The sequence below is a fragment of the Chaetodon trifascialis genome, chromosome 24, assembly GCF_039877785.1.
Source record: "Chaetodon trifascialis isolate fChaTrf1 chromosome 24, fChaTrf1.hap1, whole genome shotgun sequence".
Taxonomy (NCBI): Eukaryota; Metazoa; Chordata; class Actinopteri; order Chaetodontiformes; family Chaetodontidae; genus Chaetodon; species Chaetodon trifascialis.
Genome location: NC_092079.1, coordinates 6,803,046 through 6,823,193, shown reverse-complemented (window position 1 = coordinate 6,823,193; position 20,148 = coordinate 6,803,046). Strand labels below are relative to the sequence as shown.

At 44.2% G+C, this 20,148-nt stretch overlaps 2 protein-coding genes across 3 annotated transcripts; both read right to left on the bottom strand.

Annotated features, from left to right (window-relative positions):
* Positions 1–328: 328 nt before the first annotated feature.
* On the bottom strand, positions 329–14,082 carry plcd4a (phospholipase C, delta 4a). Of its 2 annotated transcripts, XM_070957614.1 has the most exons (16): positions 13,955–14,082; positions 12,782–12,829; positions 10,445–10,603; positions 9,963–10,191; positions 9,507–9,636; positions 9,125–9,356; positions 8,688–8,889; positions 7,624–7,768; positions 6,784–6,936; positions 5,648–5,815; positions 2,768–2,924; positions 2,358–2,474; positions 1,850–2,028; positions 1,637–1,769; positions 1,298–1,447; positions 329–979 (listed from the first exon to the last, which is right to left on the bottom strand). In XM_070957614.1, the coding sequence occupies exons 2-16, from the start codon at positions 12,804–12,806 to the stop codon at positions 888–890; spliced, it is 2,271 nt and encodes a 756-aa protein (XP_070813715.1). In that variant the 5' UTR covers positions 12,807–12,829; positions 13,955–14,082; the 3' UTR covers positions 329–887. The 2 variants fall into 2 exon arrangements, with proteins under 2 accessions (XP_070813715.1, XP_070813716.1); XM_070957615.1 differs by lacking the exon at positions 2,358–2,474.
* A 2,008-nt stretch (positions 14,083–16,090) lies between these two features.
* On the bottom strand, positions 16,091–20,140 carry cnot9 (CCR4-NOT transcription complex subunit 9). Its single transcript, XM_070957741.1, has 8 exons — positions 19,957–20,140; positions 19,218–19,397; positions 19,004–19,119; positions 18,642–18,751; positions 18,266–18,375; positions 17,965–18,063; positions 17,784–17,875; positions 16,091–16,537 (listed from the first exon to the last, which is right to left on the bottom strand). Exons 1-8 carry the CDS (start codon positions 19,972–19,974, stop codon positions 16,369–16,371), a joined length of 894 nt encoding a protein of 297 aa, XP_070813842.1. The 5' UTR covers positions 19,975–20,140; the 3' UTR covers positions 16,091–16,368.
* Positions 20,141–20,148: the final 8 nt, after the last annotated feature.

Below are 20,148 nucleotides of genomic sequence, written 5' to 3'. Positions count from 1 at the left end.
ATCACATAAATTCAACTGTGACTCACAAAATTACATTAAAAACTCAAAAGTCAGTCCTGGAAATGGATATTTAACTTTCTGAGACACATCTGTGGTCTTCAGATTCAGTCGTTCCTACACGGGGTCCTAATTCCATATTGGATACTGTACAAAGGCTATGAAGCAAATTAAGTAAATCAAATATGTGCACTAATTAACACTGTACTGCCAATTTCAAATAGGAAAAAGCAGGGTTTTTTTGTTTTAATAAAAGCAATAAAACTCAGGTCTGCTGAGGAAGCAGGGCTTTTGTTAATTAATTTCTTAAAAGGATCTGTGCAGCCTTCCTTTTTTCCCAATGAAACGTCTCAGAACCTGAATTTGTGGACCTCTATTTGAAATTGTTCTTGCAGATACAAACACTGGATGTCCCCTTACATTTTCCAAGAAGGAAAATGTATCTGTGCAGGAGGAAGAGAAGGAAGTTTGTCGACCAAAGCGAAAGCCACAGTGTCCATGAAGTGCTGTTCGTCAAAGGAAAATACTGACAGAAAATATACATCCTGACTGAAGCATATTGGTGGCACATTCTTCTCTACAACACAATATTTCAGCGGAGACAAACATTCGTGTTACAGACGCAGTACACCAAACATGAGCAACAAAGTTCAAGTCAATCACGGGAACAAGTTAGACACACGATAGTGAACAAAATAAAACACATGCATATCTGATACACATCTGCTGACTATGACCCATGTAACATTTGGCGTCGTATTGTTTCACATCAAAGAAGAATAATATTAAATACTATTTTGTGAACTATTTTCTAAAGGAAGGAAGGATTCTACTCTCATCCCTAAATAGCATGTGCTGAGGATCTGGTGTATTCCGGAGGTGAAGAGGGTTTATTCCAGGTCTGTGATCCTGATGTGTACAAATAAGGACGAGGGAGGAATAGTGGTTCCATCTTTGGATAATAAGTGAATGTGACGATAACCTGAGGACACAAAACAAAGGGCATAAGGAGAATGTGGTTTCTTGGCTTATTTCTACAAGCTAAGTGGAATCTGGCATAGTTACTGTACATAAGATCAAGACTAACAAAGACATGGAACTGTGACTAAATGTCGAAATATGTCGGTTAGGTGAGCACAATTTTGGGGACTCGCACAAGCTCGTGATGCCACGGTGACTTCATGTTTGCATGGCGGAGTGGTCTTGATTGCTACAGATGTTGAATTCACACATTCCTACAGACATTTATGGAAAAGTTTCCTTGAAGAAGCTGAAGGACTTCACTCAGTTCAAACCTTACCTTGCTGCATGCAGCTGAGAGGGAGTGTGTACTGCCCCACGAAGTCATTTTTAGATGTCTTGTCATAGTCCTCCACGACAAAGCGCACCATGGCCAGCTCCGGTGTGTGGATGGTGAAGCGCAGAGTATCATACCACACAGGGTTAAACCCTGCGGAGAGGACAAACTGTTCAATGTCTGCACTCATGCTGCTAATCCTAATTCTGTGTGGAACTAAGCCAAATCACATCACAGTGACATATTAACAGTAATCCATCATGTCCCTTCAACTAATCAATCATTCCCTCCTTTATTGATTTCTCCAGAGGTAAGTGCATGGGTCCACAGCATGCCCTGTACCATTGTTCTCGATGTATCTGGTCTCCTGCTTGGCCTGGTCCACAGGCGCACCGTGGATCTCCACTCTGACCAAAGGATCCACGATAGAATCCTCTTTGATGTTGACTTTGGGCAGCTGCTGACCACTGATCACCTGAAACACATGGAACAATCCTTGAAATAGCTAATAAACAACAGGAGGACATGTTTTCTCAGTTCCTTTGTCATTTGTACCTGTACAGTGAGGACAACAGGCTGGTAGCAATCCCGTTTCTGGGGCACCTCAGGGTCAAATCTCTTCTCAGGCTCTCTCATGAAAGCAGGCTTTAGGACGTAGCCACAGCTGCCATTCTGACTGAACAGTCCGTCGTTCAGATCCATTCCCTCCCCAGCCGTCTGGAAATTCAACGCAACTGAATGAAAAAGAAAAGAAGCGAGATTCACTTTGCTGCTTCATTTAAATTTAGATTCACAACATGCCTTTTTCAGGTTCTTTGAAAGTATGAACATGTTATGAAAGCTGCACTCTGCCACTTAGATTTTAACTTTATTCCCAAGAACCTATAAAAGATGACCTCCAAGCTGGTCTAATACCAAAGGGATAAGAGACTCAAACAATCTACATTACATTTATTTGGCAAACACTTTTGTCCGGAGCGATAAGTACATTCAAACCACAGTGATCAACATAGACTAGAAAAGCCAGGACAGGAAGTCAAGCCTGTCTTTCAGTTGCAATCACCGATTTGGCACCCAGTGTTCCACATTTCCTGAGGATTGAAATTGGAGGAGTCAGTTCGGAAGCCACTGGGATAAACCCTGGTCAGCTGCCTTGAGTTATGGTGCACAAACTCGGCCCCTGAAATAAAGATAATCAGAAATCTAGTTAAAGTCGACAAATAGGGTGCAGATGAAGCCCCTTATACATGGTACCGTGTCTGGAAATCTTTCCTAATTTACTCTAATTTACTTTAAATCTTTACTGTTTCACCTGAAATTTGAAGCTTGTGAAAACTGAAACAAGATTTATGCTGCCTGTGGAACCAAAATCATATATACATGAAAAATCTGTTCAAGTCAAACCTTAGCATTTGCAGTATCTATCACCAGCCATGCATTTTAACGTCTGAGGAACAATCAGACTGGACTCACCAGCTTCTCTGAGGTGTTTGCGGGCCTTGGACTCGGTGAAAGAGGCCACTTCATAGAACTTGGAGTGGATGCGGGAGTGTTTGAAGCTACTGAAGTGCACGCTTTTGCAGTAAACGACACAGTCTGACAGCTCCTTGGACAGACGCTGCTTTGACCTCTGCGGAAATAAGAAGACAAAGGGGTTAAAAAAAAGGCAAGACTGATAAACGCACTGGTTAACATGTAGGGTTAATTTGTCATTTCACAGCAGCAACACAAACGTCAAAAGGTTTTCTGATGATACATACCACTTCCCACCTGCATGTGACAGTTCTTACTGATATATAGATAGAAAAAGGCCCAAACTGAAGAGGCATTTAAATAATCTGTGACATTAACACATTGAAGCCATGAGGCTCACTGAGCTCAACCCATGAACTCACTCTGCATTAAAGCGAGCTGACTGTTATTTCAACCACGTGATAGGGTAAACCCTTGTGATGTGGAGGAATCCTGTCATGGGGGGAAGCACCGGGCATATCGAAACATTGAGACAACCGCCTTTTTAATTGTGTAAGCGATCCTTGACCAGAATGCCAAGCAAAAGCAGGTGCGCTGCCAGGGAAGCTTCCATGACTACAGAGATCAGAGGTGTGGCAGACCCCAACATCATGATGACAGTGAAACCTCCTGAGCACCCGCATGCACGCCTGCCTGCTTCCACATGAAAGCCGATCTGGCAGGTCTCTACAGGCTTCAGAGCGCCGCCCCCCCCCCCCCCCCCCCCCCGTCTACTAGACAGCAAGACAGCCATCTGTCCAGACACCTACACCATCAGCAGAGGCACCGCTGAGCTCACATCGCTGCCAAACTCGACGCTGGCCTCACCTCTGATGACCGTGTTGACAGAAGTCCCAGTGTGGCATTTCATGCTTCTCAAATGCTTATCAATAATCATGACTCTAAGTGGCCAGTGAGTCCTTTACACACTTAGTTTGCTGCACTGGACTTAGATGCATGTTCAAGATCACGTTTATCCTCTGAAGCCTGCAACATCAACACAAATCCATATTACATGTACAAGGCCGCACAAAAACCACTCAAATGATGATACTTAGCCAATGAAAAAGTGAAAAGAGGCAATTGGAATATCAATTGGAATAAGAAACTTCACCTTACATTGAATTACCCAAATGGATTTATCACAATGTAGAAAAATAGGTTAATGTACAGCAAAACTACAGTCATAACTTCTGATGTTACCACTCCAAATGGCAACATTTCAAGTTATGAATTTTAATATTCATAATGTTAGCCACAAAGACAATACCTGATATTACATTCGAGCCCTACTTAGAGACTCTACACTCCAGTGTTTACCAGCACAGGTGATTACTGTCTGCAATTAGCGCTGTTCAGAGTATCAAGTATCCCATTTCAGAGAAGACCGCACAACCTTCACCTTGTGGAATTTAGCCCAGTTTGGCCTAGCCTAGCCTGGCATGGCATGGCATGGCATGACAGAGTGGGACAACAACAACCATGAGATCCTCCTGTCCTTCTTTTTTCTGCATCTGCTTTGTGTACGAGCACATTTGACATGCACTTTTTTTTAGTTCGGTACATATTCAAATACCTCAATAAATGGATTTTCTCTGTTTTAACATTTCAACGGACTTCAGTTCAGCAAAGTTCATTTCAGATGTGGGTGTCTGGGGTAGAGGACACCAGTGTCATGAGTGGTAGCAGTGTTGATGCCTCTCTCTCTCTCTCTCTCTCTCTCTCTCTCTCTCTCTGCCTGCCTCTGTCTTCTCTGCCATCACAGTGTAAACAGATCACCTTATCTAACACCCAGTGTCTGCTCCCTGCCCTTCAATCCTCTGTATTTTTCATGAGGGATGACAGAAGTTTATGCAATCCTTTTCCGCTGGATGAGAAGGCTACCAGATTTCTGAGTGGCCTCCGACAAACGCTCCATCAAACTGTGACAGGGAACACGCCTGAGGAGAAAAATATCTGAATTCTGTATGGGAACTAACTATACAGCCACCCTCTGTGTGACGATGGTCCCATTTCCACACTTTGTCGGCACGCTGAGGACATTAATGAAGAGATTTTCACACTCTAAATCTCTTTCTATAAAGACTGAGTCAGGATCAGAAATGTGGGTGTTGTCTCGGACTCTTTAAGCAGTCGTATAAAAATAATTACAGCGTCAGGCTTTTGTCATCTCAAACAGGGAGAGGAAGGCGACTCCTTTCCAAAAATGATCTTGAAACATTTATCCTTGAATTCTAAGTCTACCAAACAAAGCTTTTAGGCAACAACACCTTCTCTAAACTGCCAGAACATCCTTTTTCTTTTTCTTCTTGTCCGATTTTACTTCTTTATGTGTTTTGAAAAGCACTCTGAATTTGCCACTGTACATGAATGTGCTATATAAACATGCTTCAGACAATGCTCAGCCAAAGCTTCATAGATCTGTGAGTCGCTTGAAAACTGAAATGACGTACGCTTTAAATTTAACATAGATTACATCAGAGCTCAGCCAAGGTAATTTTTTTTAGATTTGCAGGAAGAGGATGGTGTAGCTAGAAGAACAATATGAAAGAACAGTGAGGGGAGTGGGTGTGTCTGTGGTTGTGGGGTAACTGTCCTGATGTCAAGACATACTGTATATTTCAACTATAATTAACAGGATCCATTTAATCAAAAGGAGAGCCTTTATTTTGGCTTAGTCACTTTAATTTATTAAGTGATCCACTGAAATCCACTTCCTGATTTGCCTGAAAGAGAGGATCCTGATTCTATATCAGGCTGGCTCATCAGACTGTATAAAATGGGCTGTCTGGGTCTGAGGCTGAAGAGGTGTATCAATGTGCCTTGAACAACCTGACCTACCTTAACCCTGCGACGGATACTCTCGCGGTGGAGGTTATCTTCGTCGAATTCAGCAACCTCGTCTTCATCGCTGACCTCTCCGGTCAGAGAGTCCTCCACCATGCCGCTGAAACTCTCCTCCAGACCGCCGATTTTCTTCGCCTTCAGCAGAATCTTCCCCTTAAGATCCTGACAGGAAGGTCAAACAAAAGCCCGGGGTCATCCTTCATCCTTCTGGTTCAATTTTCAAACACTTAATGTGTGAAATAATGGTCAGACGGTGGTTGTGGGAGTTGTTAGAATTAAAAAAATTTCCTTTTCTCCAACACCATAAGAACCACTGTCAACACCACTGCCAGTTCTTGCTAATCAAATGCAAGAGTGAGGAGGACATGCTATAAATCAATCTTTGTCTGTCGCAGCTCACACAGTAAATCAGGCAATATGTGCAACACACAACGGCCATGTAACAGAGTGTTGCCTCATTTGATGTACCGGCACATACTGGATGCATCATGTCGGCAGAGGAAATCGTCAAGGTTTGGTAGCCTGAATACTACAAATAAAAGTGTGACACACATCAACCTGCTAAGCCTGCATTGCAACTTACTTTGTCCAATAAAACAATGAAAATCTGATGGTGTGGGCGGGATGCACTGGTGAAGTAAATATCCATACATTGTCAGGCTTATCAGACACAAAATGCACAATGGCTTAAAATGCCATGAGACGAGATGATATAAAAGAAACAGCAACAATCATCTGAATCTCAGCTGCAATGATCAAGAGGTAAACATGTTCTCAAGTAACCCACCAGGAATGTTGCATTATGTTGCGGGAGAGGCTAAACCTGGTTCAGCTTTTTTGTCAGTACACCCCTGCATTACATCTTTTTGCCACAGTCCTCTGCATTAGCAACCCCATTATACAGACAGAGTGGGTCCTCTCCCACAGGGTTCAACAGTAGCCCAGAATGGACAAATCAAACACCGACTGCCTTTTGTGTTTTTTGCATGTTTGGCAGCCACTCTAGGGGAGGGTAAGGCAGTCTGCAACCTCACTTCTCGATGCCACTAAATCCTACACACACTGCCCCTTGAAACCAAGAAGTACCAAACAGAATGGGGCAGGTTTAGGACAGTGCACACACTGCTCACCTCAGGAGACGGCAGCCCGATGGGGGCCTTGCCATCCAGTGTGCTTTTCAGCAACTTGTCACCAAGGATGTGGTTGAGGTGTTGGGCCATGACTCTCTGTTGCTCAACACTGCAGTGGTTCTCAATGGACAGGATGACTGGATATTCTGATACCTGGATGTGTTAGAGGAGGAGGAGGAGGGATGGAGGGAGGGAGTGAGTGAGTTCGTAATTTAACACTGGAGAGCATTATCATAGGGGAAAGCTGATCCGCCTGCTGCCATATACCTGTGGGTTGTGCTTGGCTGGCTGAAAGACCAGCAGATGGATGGACAAAGGGTCATGATGCCACAATATTCAGTTGTGGACAGATGCTCATACACAGCAGGTTCTGACATGCACGTGAACCTGGCAGCTGTTCACTTTGGCATGAGGCTGGCGCTATGTGGCGGATCCCTGGCGAGCTCACGCCATAGGGCTTTCAGATTATGTCTTGGATATCAGGGGACAGTTGTACTCCCTCTGATGAATTTACCATGAGATGCTGAGCGATTTGTTGATACAGCTTTACAGGACAATGGAAGCAAGAAACAATGGCAATGCCAGCATGAGGGGATTACAAAACATGCTTGATCTACTTGAAAAGCCACATTCAGACTCGTGTGGTCATCTTGCCAGTCAGGTTGTGCCTAAACACTTCAACTTGAAGGACAGGTACATCAGAAAGTCACCGTATTTGAGAAAGAACAAAACAATTTTTTGCATTGAAAAACTAGAAAAAAGATCGGACCTGAACAATCCACGGTTCTTGTCCTCTAACAATATCAGAAATTTGGACAAGAACCAGACAGGTGATGCTACCTTGAAGGCATAGTTGCCCACTGCATTGACCACATCCTTGAAGAGTATCTTGGAGGTGAACGTGTGTCCATGATAGACAATGGGCTCTCCGTTGGCACCATCCCAGCAGTCCACTTCCACACACCGGCAGCCACGACTCAGAGCCCTGAGCAGCACAGACGAATACAATCTTTCATTCATTCACTTGATCACAGCAGGGTGGACCATACACTGGCCATAAGTTAATGTCTTTCATTAATGCCATTATAACACTCGCGTTTGCAGATGTCAATCACTTAAAAAGAATTTGACGTGAGGAATCCCACTTTATGTTATTAATGAATTTTGTAAAACTGATGAATGGGGGAAGATTAATTCAGAGCAACGTCACAGTAAATCTCATCACCCTGTGAGGCTCAATGGAGCAGAGGAAAGAACGCATTAGGTAAGGGATTTCCACTAAGAGAAACCCTTAAATCTATAAAATGGTTTGGAAGTGGATTTGGATAGAATTATTGACTGAATTGCTTTGATTAGGAGAAGGGAAATGATTAATGACAGTGCCAGCAGCCGTCCTGTATGTATTTGTGCCCTATGTAAACCCTAAAGCAACGTTTTTTCTCCGATTCCAAAGCAGATTCATGCTCTTGTGCATTGAACACCAAAGATATAGTTCTGTCATGTTGACTCCAGAACTGCGTGCCATAGGTGTCTCTTTTCTTTTACCATTGGTTGGTTTAAAAGTTTATTTGGTCACACCAACAGCAAAATGTCTGACTGAGAAAAACTGAGAACTGGAGAGTTATCATTTTAGCAGTGTCTTTTATAAGACCCTAGCCTGCCAGAGTATAAACTGCGCTACAAAAATGGCACCTGGCATGTTGCCAACTGGCTAGCATGTTTACGATTAGCTTGCCAGCCACAGAGGCTCACCAACCACACAAGTAATCTTCCAGCACCACTTGTACACAGGGATGTGCAAATGAATTTTGCTGTTATTTTGAGCACTTATTTTCGACATCACAAAGACATTTCCAGCAGAGCCATACTAGACCAAGCTTGAAAAATTCACCCAGCAGCATTACCTGATGTATCCCTCCACGCTGCTCTGTCCTCTGAACTGGTCCTCCATCAGGTAGGTGTTGTGGGAGGAGGAGATGAAGTAATGGCACAGAGGCTGGCTCATGTCCTGAAAGATGCCCCGCCGCTGTGGGTTGAAGATGGAGCCCTCAGCTGAGCCAAGGTACATCAGGAAGCCGTCAAATGTCATGGCATTCAGCAGCTTGGCTGGAAATACGAGAGAGTGTCAGAACCTTCTCACACAGCGCTGGAATCCAACTTTTAATTTTAGATTCAACTGTTAGATTAGATTCAACAATGAAATGCAGTGTAGTATGATGGATAATCTAATAGTATATTATCCAGTTCCAAAGGACACCAGGTAGGCCTTCATATAATATTAATTTCCTGTGGTCTTATAGAATAACATAAAGACACAGCATATTCCTCATTGTCCATGTACCTGTGTCAGAGGGCTCATACTGCTCAATTAGCTGCTTGGCATGCTGATGGATATTGTCTCCCTCCAGTTGCTCCTCCCTCAGGAAGTCCTCCAAGTCATTCTGGGATAACTTCTGGCCATCGACTGAGTACTCCTGGAAAACCCTCAGTACGTCCTCCCGCTGAGTTAACATCTTGTAGAACAGCACAAACTCATCGTCCTCCAACGTACCCGACTGGGACTTATCCGCCATCTGGATGAAGAGAAGGGAACAGCAGCTCTATTGGCAGATGCATCAAAAGCCAAACGTTCTTACAGTGACCTCAAGCTGAAAAATAGAGACAAAACACTTTATGCTGAATGCTTAAATAATAACTTTCTGCATTAACTCAAAGATTCTCACTGTGAAGAGACGATGAGCGTGGTGCTCGTTCATGTCCACATTCATCATCTTGAGTAAATCGCGCACTTCCTTGAAGTTCATTCTGCCATCGTTGTTCTTGTCTGCCTTCTTGAACCAGTCACCGATCCATCTGGGCACGCCACTTAAGGAAGCAACCAATGTCACGTTCAACAGTGCATGAAACAATAGACTGTTTTTCCAAAAGCTTTGATAGAGATACTTGATGCAGACTGACAAACTGACTGCTCAGGTAGACAGGACAATATACATTACAGTAAGCACTGTGTCATAACATAGCCAAGACAAGCCAAACTTACCCAGACCAACCCATTTTATCTTGATAAGCTAATGTGCTAATGCAATAAAATCTGCTGGGGATATTCATGGTGCCCAGAGGACTGCACACATTTTAAAGGCATTGACGGCATATGACTGAAAACATTGTGTCAAAGATACTGATCAAGTTTCTCTCGCTCCCCCATGTTCTCCAGGTTCTCAATCAGCTTCCTCATGCCTCTGATCCAGGACTGTGCTTCTTCAGCTGACTCTGCCACCAGGTCCAGGTTGCCCCTGCGACCACGGAAGACCAGTGTGAAGCATCGGTCAGCCGGGAACTCATCAGCGATGCTGACCAGCACCTCAGACTGGTGGCCCTCTCGTATTGCCTCCACATCGCTCACTGAAACTGCACACAGCGACAACACAGGATGTAAAACTGACTGAAATGCAACTTGTATCATATACAGAAAAAAGGGATGATCAGTGATTAACCAAAAATCTGATTGAACTACTGTATAATCTCCGGGTGGCAATTATCATGAGATGAGCAGCAATGAAATACCAAAAAAATCAATTGCATTGCTCTTTGGAAAATCATCTTGTATGAAAAAAAAAAAGGAAAAAAAATAAGTAAATCATGCGTTCTTATGTGCTCTTACACGTGGAGTGGGTGTTGCCAGCCTTCTTGGACTTGTACCAGATGGTCATGCAGTCGTCCTGCAGTTTAAAGTAGCGCTGTTTCTTCCAGGTACGAGACTTGATTTTCCTCATTACCGTGCCCACCAGCATGGACTGGAGGTTGTCATCCCCCCGGATGCCTGAAAAGCAAAGGACAGAGTTATCTATAACAAAAAATGCAGTTGTTGCACGATTAGATGGTACTTTCATTCAAAAATATAGTTTTAATTCAAATCTAAACATTTGTAACTCTATTTCCAAGTTTAGACTGCACAATAATTTTAAGGTTTATGTATTGTTACTCCCTCTTAGAGCTGTCACAGTGGGGTTTATTGAATCCTCCTGTACAGTACCTAACACTGTCAGGACCTGAGCTCTGCTCCCAAAAGCTAGCATTTTCTTCAGCTAACACCAGTGGCTGGAGTTACAATCTGGAGTTGCAATATTTAAGTTACAGGCCTTGCCCTATAAAAGCTGTTGCAGTTGGGATGAGGGTGAAGCTGATGCAGTCGATACCCACTGTGACCCCACGGCCCACAAGCATGATAATATACACCAGTTCACAACCCCGTCAATGGTGGCAGGGAGGCACCGGCCGTGCCATGGATCACACCATGTGTGGAAAACAGGGGCTGATTGATATTACAGTCCCTCTACAAAGTACTGCTGCTGCAGATGGCTGGGGTATTGGTAACATAATGTAATGGTCCCCCATGCAGCCCACCAATCTGACGTGGTGGAATTAGCAGAGCATCGGCTGGCATGTGCTTAAAAGTGCCAGATCTGGCAACGCATCACCTGCCGTCTGGCACGTTTAAAACTGAATGAGTCAGAAAGGACTCAGACACACAGATAGTAAACAGATGAAAGAGCAAGCCACTGTCATCCTACTCAGGTCAGCTTACACTCATTGTGAGAGGGACCTCTGTGAGGCATCAAGACTGCAGCATGGTTCTGTACCCTGACGATGTAGACCTCTCTGATGGACAGCAGGTGTCTCTGTGACTGCAGCAGGAGGCTCCTAGCTGTTTCAAGCAGCTGGGCTGAGTGCATACTACTATAGTAGTTGATGTATGTTGCTGCTGTCATGTTGCCGGGCCTTGCTATGACATGTGTTTCAGCAAAGTGTCTCAACACTCTCAGTATGGTGGAGAGTTTATGTGGAGAGATGGAGGATCTCCCATGGGTGACATTGCTCTCCTGTGAGGAGCCCCTGTCAACAGAACACAGGGAGTTCTCCAGTATGTCAGGTATGACTGCAGTGAGGGAGGGATCGTCAGTGTTTGCCTCATGTGCTGAACTGGGTCATGGCGCAGATGGCCAAAGAGAGCTCGGTTGCCAGTCATGGAGAAAACCAGTGTTTGCAGATGCTGCACAATGCTGTGACTGCTTGGCCATGCCAAAGATGGTTGACTTGGGACTAAATTCAGTAGATCGAGGCAGGACAGAGGGAAATCCTTTTTCCATCTTTGTGGACTCCGGTGAAAGACTTGTATCTGGAAACTGCTTTCAGTTTTCTGGGCTCAGAAAATGCTGCCTCCCTGAGGGGCTGGAGCTCTGTCGAGTGATGCCACAGCAAAAGGACATTTGGCTGGTGGCTCCTGGTTGTAAACATCCCCGCCTGAGAGGGCACAAGCACTTGCAAGTTGTTCTGTCCGCATCGCCGTACCTCTCAAATCGACCGCCTTCCTGGAAAAGTCCTTTGGCAGCCAGCACTTGGCTGGCAGACTGATGCAGAGAAGGACAGTGGCGTTGTGGCAGAGCTCCTGGCTGTGGTGAGGATGGGGAAAGCCACTGATGCATAGACCTTTCCTCATAATCAGACACCAGGTCTCCCAATGGGGACATGAGAGAACCGGAAGGAGAACCCTGGATGGAGGAAGCTGAGCCGTCTAACCGGGTCCCCTTCAGGGGAAGCTGGGAAGCTGAAGATTAGCTTGTCTGTCTCATCCAGAGGGATGCTTTCATGACAGCTTTTGGTGCAGGAATAAACCAAATAGTGGCAGCTCTTACAGGGTGAAGCTTATATGAAATAGAACATGAAAAGTCCATTTCATATAAAATTTCATTAACATAATGGCAGTGTTACAGTGTAAGGTAAAAATTATTTGTCATTTGGTTTAATGTTCAGGTTGGCAGGAATTATGCCATTTCACACCTCAAAATGTATTTCTTGTCATTTCATTTTGTCACCACTTTGTCAATGATTATATAAAGGACATTACTCGATGGGCTTGGGACTACAGATGATTGCATTCTGTTGTTTATGTTTTACACAGCGTGGGTGTATGTATTAACACACATAAAAACAGACTTACGGAGGCCACTCTCTGTGGATGCCATTTGTTGTCTCACACTTTTGCCATCTAAAGAGGAGAACAAACAGGGGATGCCACACTCGAAGAACAGTTACTGTGCTTTGACTTTTTAGTTATTCATGTAAGTTTGCAGTTCCAAGACATTTAGACATGAAGGTGATTTCATCAGTAAACCCCCAGCAAGAGCCTCAGACCCGGTCACTAACACAGAGAAATATATTCCAATTATGACTTTTCTTATTTAGACAAAGGGGCAGATTCATACATTCTTCAATAAAGCTTCATACAGCAAACAGAACCTTTTGCGGCACTGTGACGACACCTTACACAGAGGTTCATTATAGCAAATGCTGATATGATGCTCCGATGCTCAGACAGTTCTTTGTAGATCGACATATAATCTTTATCTTCATGCTGTTCTAAAGAGCTGTTTAGCAATGAGGGAAATACCCCAGCAGTAATACAGGAATTCAGTTTGGGGCACAGAATCACCCCTTAACAAAAGATCTCTGCAAGATCTTTTGCTCTGGGTATAGTTGCATTAGATGCCTGCTCCACATCGCACTGGCAGCCTCATTATTCATCCTTCATCCCTGTGCTGTGTACGGTGTCACCAGGCAGCTCGCTAAGCTGATCTGGACACTCTTTTGTTGTTCTGTCATGTCCTCACTACATTCTGTACTGTCCTGCACTTTTTTTTCCGTCCCTATGTCAAACTCACTAAGCCAACTAATCTCCCCAAATCCCTGTCGTGGTCTCTGCATTCCTTTCCCTGCTGAAAAGTTATGATTGGCTAAACCTCTATTGGGTGACTAAGTCAGTATAATGAAACACAGCAAATGCATTATACAGACAGAGATATATCATTTTAAATTGAATAAACAGCAGATAAGGTGGACAAAAACCACAATGTAAAATCAGTAAGTCAAGGGAGTGGCTGAATTGAAATATTGGCTCAGTTCTGCAGGGACAACAGTTCAGCATCCACATAGTTCAAACACTTTGTTTGGGAAATTTAGCACTCAGGCAAAAGTTTCATGTTAGCCTCGACAGCATTTCATGTTAAAAGCAAAATTGCAAAACTGACATTTGATAGCCTTTATAAGTAAAATAAGCCAAAGGAAGAAAAACATGTATTTGTCAGATCACAAGGATTTCAAAGAGGAGTCTGACCTGTTGCAGGATCATCCTTGACTCCCGGTCGACGCTGCTGGCTGCTGCAGAGCTGGAACGGATCATATAGCCCAGGAGCTGCTGCTGTGACTCTGCATGCCACGCTGCAGTGATGAAAGCCAGCAACAACTTAAGCCACAGTCACCTCATTGTGACGCTCATCTGCCCCTCCTCTCCGTCTGGATCCTCTCTGTCCTGTTGCTCGATCACCTGTTTGACCCTGTTTAGCATTGAAACAGTTCAGATCTATCTTCATTAGGCTCTTTGGATGAGGAGATGCAGACAGTGCACAGACATTAAAGCATGCCGGATCTCATCGACACGACACGTCCACACAACCTGAGCTGTTTATTCGATGCATGGCTTCCATCAGTCCAGGCTTCAGTGAGAGAAAAACAGGCCTGGTTCCTGCATTAGATGAAGCATCAGCTTTATTTGCATGATGATCTGCTGGGTTATGGACTCAGATGCACAAGTAGGACTTTGTGTGGATTAAGGTAAATGAGAATTAGGATATAATATGGGGCAGGAGGATTATATGGAAAGCAGGACAGTAAATATTTGTGTATATACCACTGTGTATGTGGAACATTGCCCACTGCCTGAATGTCTTTATTTGAGCGTGTTGACTCAATAAACAACTTTTGCAGAATTGCAAATGTTAAAACTTCCACTATTTCAGTCACATCAAAGTTCATGTCATATTTTTAGATAGTCGACAAATTCATATATAGTATTTACTTAATGAGTCTTTGCTTTGTGGTTTCATTTTAGTTTTTTGCAGCTCAGTGGAACTAAATTACTCAATAAGTAACTTATTACAGTGATACATAGTGAAACAGGCTCGCAGCACCCATTCTAGCCAATACATTGGCCACATTAAACTGGTGCTGTTCACAACAGAGTCTGGCAGCCTCTCTGTTGTCATACAAGACTCTCATTGGCAGAGGATTGCAATCAGCCTGTTTCCCCCAGACCTGGCTCTGGACCACCTCGATCCCATCATGCCAGGTGGAGGACCAGCAGAGCTCCACCACAGAGAGCCAGTGTGTTTTCTGCCCTGTCTAATGTTACTAAGCCCCGCTCATCAAACTTTGATCAGGCCAGTTTAGCTGCAGGCCATGTGGACGGCACAGCAGGGACAGATTCACCATCAAATTAACAAACTGCTCCCAGCTTCCCTCAGGAGTCATTACTGACATCACTTACGCACCTGAGAGCTCACACACATAAGTTTGTAAGTTTTGAATATTAATATTCTCTCTGTGGTTTCATCTCTGTTCCCTGCTCAGGTTCAGCGGCATTAATAATCCACAGCTTCGGCTCAACTTCCCTGCTCAGATTACACAGGCTGAGCCAAGACTAAAATGGAGGGGCTCCCTCACAATGACCTCCTCTTAAAAGAAAGGAAAAAAAAACAAAAAACTACAGTACCCAGCAACAACCTCGACAACAGACGAGCTGAAGCCATTTACACCAGACATCACAATGGTTAGTTTGTTGAATAGCTGATGTACCAGTCCAAAACAAAGTAAAGGAAAAACCTCAAAAAACAGAAGGAATGCTTCGCCAAAACAAATTAGGGAATTTGTCTTGGAAAAATTACGTTTATCCCCCAGAGGAGTTCCAGGGACTGTGAGAATCTATGAAAAGGAGCACTGAAGCTGAATCATCATGGTCAATGGTTTCCTCCCCACAAGAGTTTCATGTATCAGCTGGAAAAATTGAAGTCTACACATTTTACAGTGAGACCCATCTTGTACTGTACTCTAACCATGATGCATACTTGTCTTTTTGGACAATGTATTTATTATTTTACTGTGACATATTGCATAATAACACCAACAGCTTTGACTTTTATTGCACACAAGACAATGAGAATTCAAATTGGTGAGCTTTGGCTCTCGTCTTGAAGGGCTAGAGAGGGGCCAACATTCAACAAGGAGCCACCAGGTTGGAATCAAACCCGGGCTGCTGTGGTGGGGTTGCAGCCTTGGTATGCTCCACCAGGTGAGCTGCCCGGGCGCATCAGCTTTATCGTCTATTTCTTTTATTAGCCAATATATCTAGTTTATTAGCTGATATATCCAGTAACTGCCAGCATTCCTGGAGCAGAATGAAGATGCTGAAGCTGTTATCAGTTGTGCAACATTTTATTGTAGATCTTGAAATGTGTTGCAGGACACATGGCGAGGCAGCAAATGTGAATGTCTTTGAAACCGTGGATCCATGGAAACGGAATTTCAGAGGCTCAAGCTATTTGCTTGCACATCACAAAAATAATCAGGCCGTGGCCTTTCCTTTGAAAGTCTTTCATAAAAACAGGGCCACCTCTGCGTGTCCATGACTGAAGGCTCGTCCGTTTGGCAGTTCGTTGCTGGTGTTCCTCAGGGTCGGTGAGGAGCGGGGGGAAGTCACTGTGGGGGTAAAGGGATGCCCCGGGGATCAGTGACCTGACCCTCCTGGAGGTTCTTCACCAGCTGGGCCAGCCAGCGCTTGGTGGTGGTGTCATCTTTCAGGACCTGGGCAAAGGTGGTGTCTTTGAGCTGGTCGGGGAGGCACTGCCGCAGAGCTTCTCTGGCTCTACACAGCAAGAACCAAACACAGGTCAGGCACGGACACAGGGGCACATCAGACTCACTCCCACCACACGTCGGCACAAATACATGCTTTTACACCACCATCATCATCATCATCGCATCATTACGAGCAGCTGATACGACTACATTTACTGTGAAATCATTGTGTTGTTTGCTTCGCCATTCTTTTAAAATCTCTGTGTATTATTATACCATTGGGCCAATACTGTAAATCAGTGAAAATGTCAGACTTTTATATGAATGAATGAATGAATGGACCGTATTTGTCAGGTATAGGATTCTGGATTAACCAAAAAAGCAGATGATCCTTTCTAGTTAACTTATTGATGAACAGGCCTCTGCTGGTTTTTCAAAAACATTATTACATCACAGTGTAGAGTGTTCTTTGGATACAGTGAGGATTTTAACCATGTTGGCCTCCCCCAGTCATCTTTGCCTTTCTTAATGGAGACTTCAGTTGTCTGTGAAGGTCGAACTACCATTTCCCTCTGACAGGAACAGTTCTGGGGCCGGCTGGGATGAGAATCAGCACCTCCAAGTCTGAGGCCATGGTCCTCAGCTGGGAAAGGGTGGATTGCCCGCTACTGGTTGGGGAGGTGGTCCTCTCCCGAGTGGAGTTTAAGTATCTCGGGGTTTTGTTCACAAGGAAGGGTAGGAAGGAATGGGAGGTCGATAGGCAGATTGTGGCGGTGGCTGCAGTGATGCGGGCGCTCAGTCCATTATGGTGAAGAGGGAGCTAAGCCGGAAGGCGAAGCTCTCAATTCACTGTTCAATCTAGGTTCACACCCTCACCGGTGGTCAAGGACATGATTGTGATGACAGGCGGCTGAAATGAGTTTCCTGTGCAGGGTGATGAGCTCGGAGCTTGGAGTAGAGCCGCTGCTCCTCCGCATCGGGAGGAACCAGTTGAGGTGGTTCGTGCATCTAGTTAGGATGCTTCCTGGACATCTCCCCAGGGAGGTGTTCAAGGTATGTCCATCAGGGAGGAGACCTCAGGGCCGACAAAGTTTGATTATGCTATTATATTCTGGTAATATATATTTTACGATACTCTTTTTTCACTTTCTCTTTATCGTGACTTGATAAATCTTTTTGATAAGTACTAAATTAAGTTTGAGCAGTCAGAGAGATTTTGTTGCAGTATGTCAGACAACATACCACATTTCCTTTTCATTAAGTTGCAACAGTTCCAAAAACAGAAAAAAAAATGTTTTCAGTGAGAAAAGTACCTGGAGTTGTCAGACAGACGTAAGTAACAACGCACGACATGCTTCAGGAGGCGGGCTGACGGCTCTTTGGAGAGCTGCAGGACCATCTTTCCCTGAAAGAGAGAAAGTAGCTTTCAGGCCAAAAAGAAAAACTGCGTTACATCTTAATAATTATTAATAATAATAATAATAAGCAACTTACAAGAATCATAGCGACATGGGAGAAGCGCTCATAAGTTTGACAGATGTATGCGAGCCCTGTGTCATCCAGGAGAATCTTCTGTAGTATGAACGTTGCAACCTAAACAACAATTAGACCACATGTTGAGCATGACTGATGTGGCGTTTTATCAGTTTATATACTAATGATATGCAGAGGTAGCATGCAGTATGCAGTGTGTGTTCATGTGATACAGCCAGGGTTTTTCCAATGGACACGAACCCTGAATGCCTGCACTCACACCACTGGATGTACTGGAAAGAATAAAGTCATGTCAGAGTACCGTTTTGGAGAGCTCGCTGCCAGACTCCATGATGCGAAGGCACAAGGGAATGATCTCTGTGGTCAACAGGAAGTTGATTACTTCCTGTTCATCGGTTTTCACCAAAGCACCTAGACAGGGTTGACACAAGGAACGTTTTCAAGACATGTACAGCACATATGCATCAATTTAATTTCTACAAATTGAGCATAAAATGTGATTTTCTAATTGTTACTTGACTGCGAGGCTTGAGCCACCAGCAGAATTTGTCTGCTCGGTGTCTGTCACAGGTGCTTATGCAGTTGTCAGAGCTGAACAGAGTAGGTGCAACATTCGTGACGCACTCATTTCAGGATGTAGTGTCAATCAGCACAAATGGGAAAAGATGATTTCTTACCTATGACTCCTAAGCTGGTGAGGCGGAGGTACTCGAACGGCCGCGTTTTGCTCACTGTATGTAAGAACGGGTAGAGGAAGAGTGGGATATGTGCAGCCAGGAAAGCTGACCTGTGAAGGACAGAACTCAGGTTCATGTTTTCTGACCCTCTTTTTGACAAGTTCTGCCCTGGGACATGATGCTTAAACCACGATCATTATTCAGCATTTACTGTATTTATTCGGGATGTGTGCAATTAGACGAATGCATGATTAAACATATTATTTATCCTTTATTGATGTACACATTTCACAGCATCTAAAATGCGGTTTGGTTATTGAAGATCATGATTAATGGTTTGAATGGCTCTTATGGACAGTTACCTCGTCTCTGGATGGGAGGCCACACACTGAAGGAGTGCCAGGGCATTACATACTCTATTGGACTGGTGTGCTGTCAGGGTGGGGGGGTTGATCGATGGGTAGATGTTGACGATTTCCTAGCAATGACAGGGATGAAAACAGAGGTAAAGCATGAATTGCCAGGTTCATTGTTTGTAACAAAAAAATTTAAAAAAGGCCAGGTACCCTGACTCACCTGCAGCAGGGCCGCTATGGTGCCACAGGAGTGCCACAGCATGGGAGCCAGGTCTGGTACAGACTCCCTCTTTTTGCTGAGCTCCAGGAGGGCATTCTCCCGGGTCTCTGGACTAGACAGCTCATTGATCCACTGGTAGATCTTTTCTCTGTCTACTTGTGCCAGTGCTGTGGTTACGGCCTGAAAGTAATAAAGAAAATGTAGCACCTGTGCTGCCTGTGACAATGCACCATTTAAAATCTGTAAGCATCGTGCAGCCTGGTTTGCATCAGCAAATGTTGTAGTTTGCACGAGGGAAACAGCTAAAAATGTGATTACTGTAAATAAATATGGGATGCTAAGTGAACGGGATGCATGCCGAATTAAAGAGTGGCCCAGAAAGGTATTTCTGTGCAGCTCACTTTAAAGACTGACCTTGCGTACGATTGCAACAGAGCGAGGCTTCATCAAATTGACAGATTATCAGATTGAAATCGGATCATATGCCAAAGGAAGAGGCTTTTTGAATGGCGGCTATAGACACATTGAAGAAAGTCAGCTTAATATCACGAATACTGTGACCTTATAGTCTGTCTCAGCTATCTGGCAAGCAGAGAGACATTGAATTTCGGGTTTGGCAACTTTTATTTCTTTAAACTAGCATAAGATAGCCAGGCTAGCTTGTAGACATGTACTGTAGGTTAGTTCAAGTTAGCTAGCTAATTTTGAAAGTTACTAATTGTTAGTCGTATCTACTCACAGCTCCGGTAGCCAACATTCTGTGCAGCGCTTGGATTTAATCCTGTGTGGTCTTTTAAAAACCTGTCTCACAAATTCTCAGTCTTTTAAAGAGCTGAGACAGAATAATTCTGCTGAAACACAGATGTTAGGCTACATTGGCTTCAGTGGCTGCTAGCTACAACAAGTAGAGCACTTCCGGTGCCTTCAAATT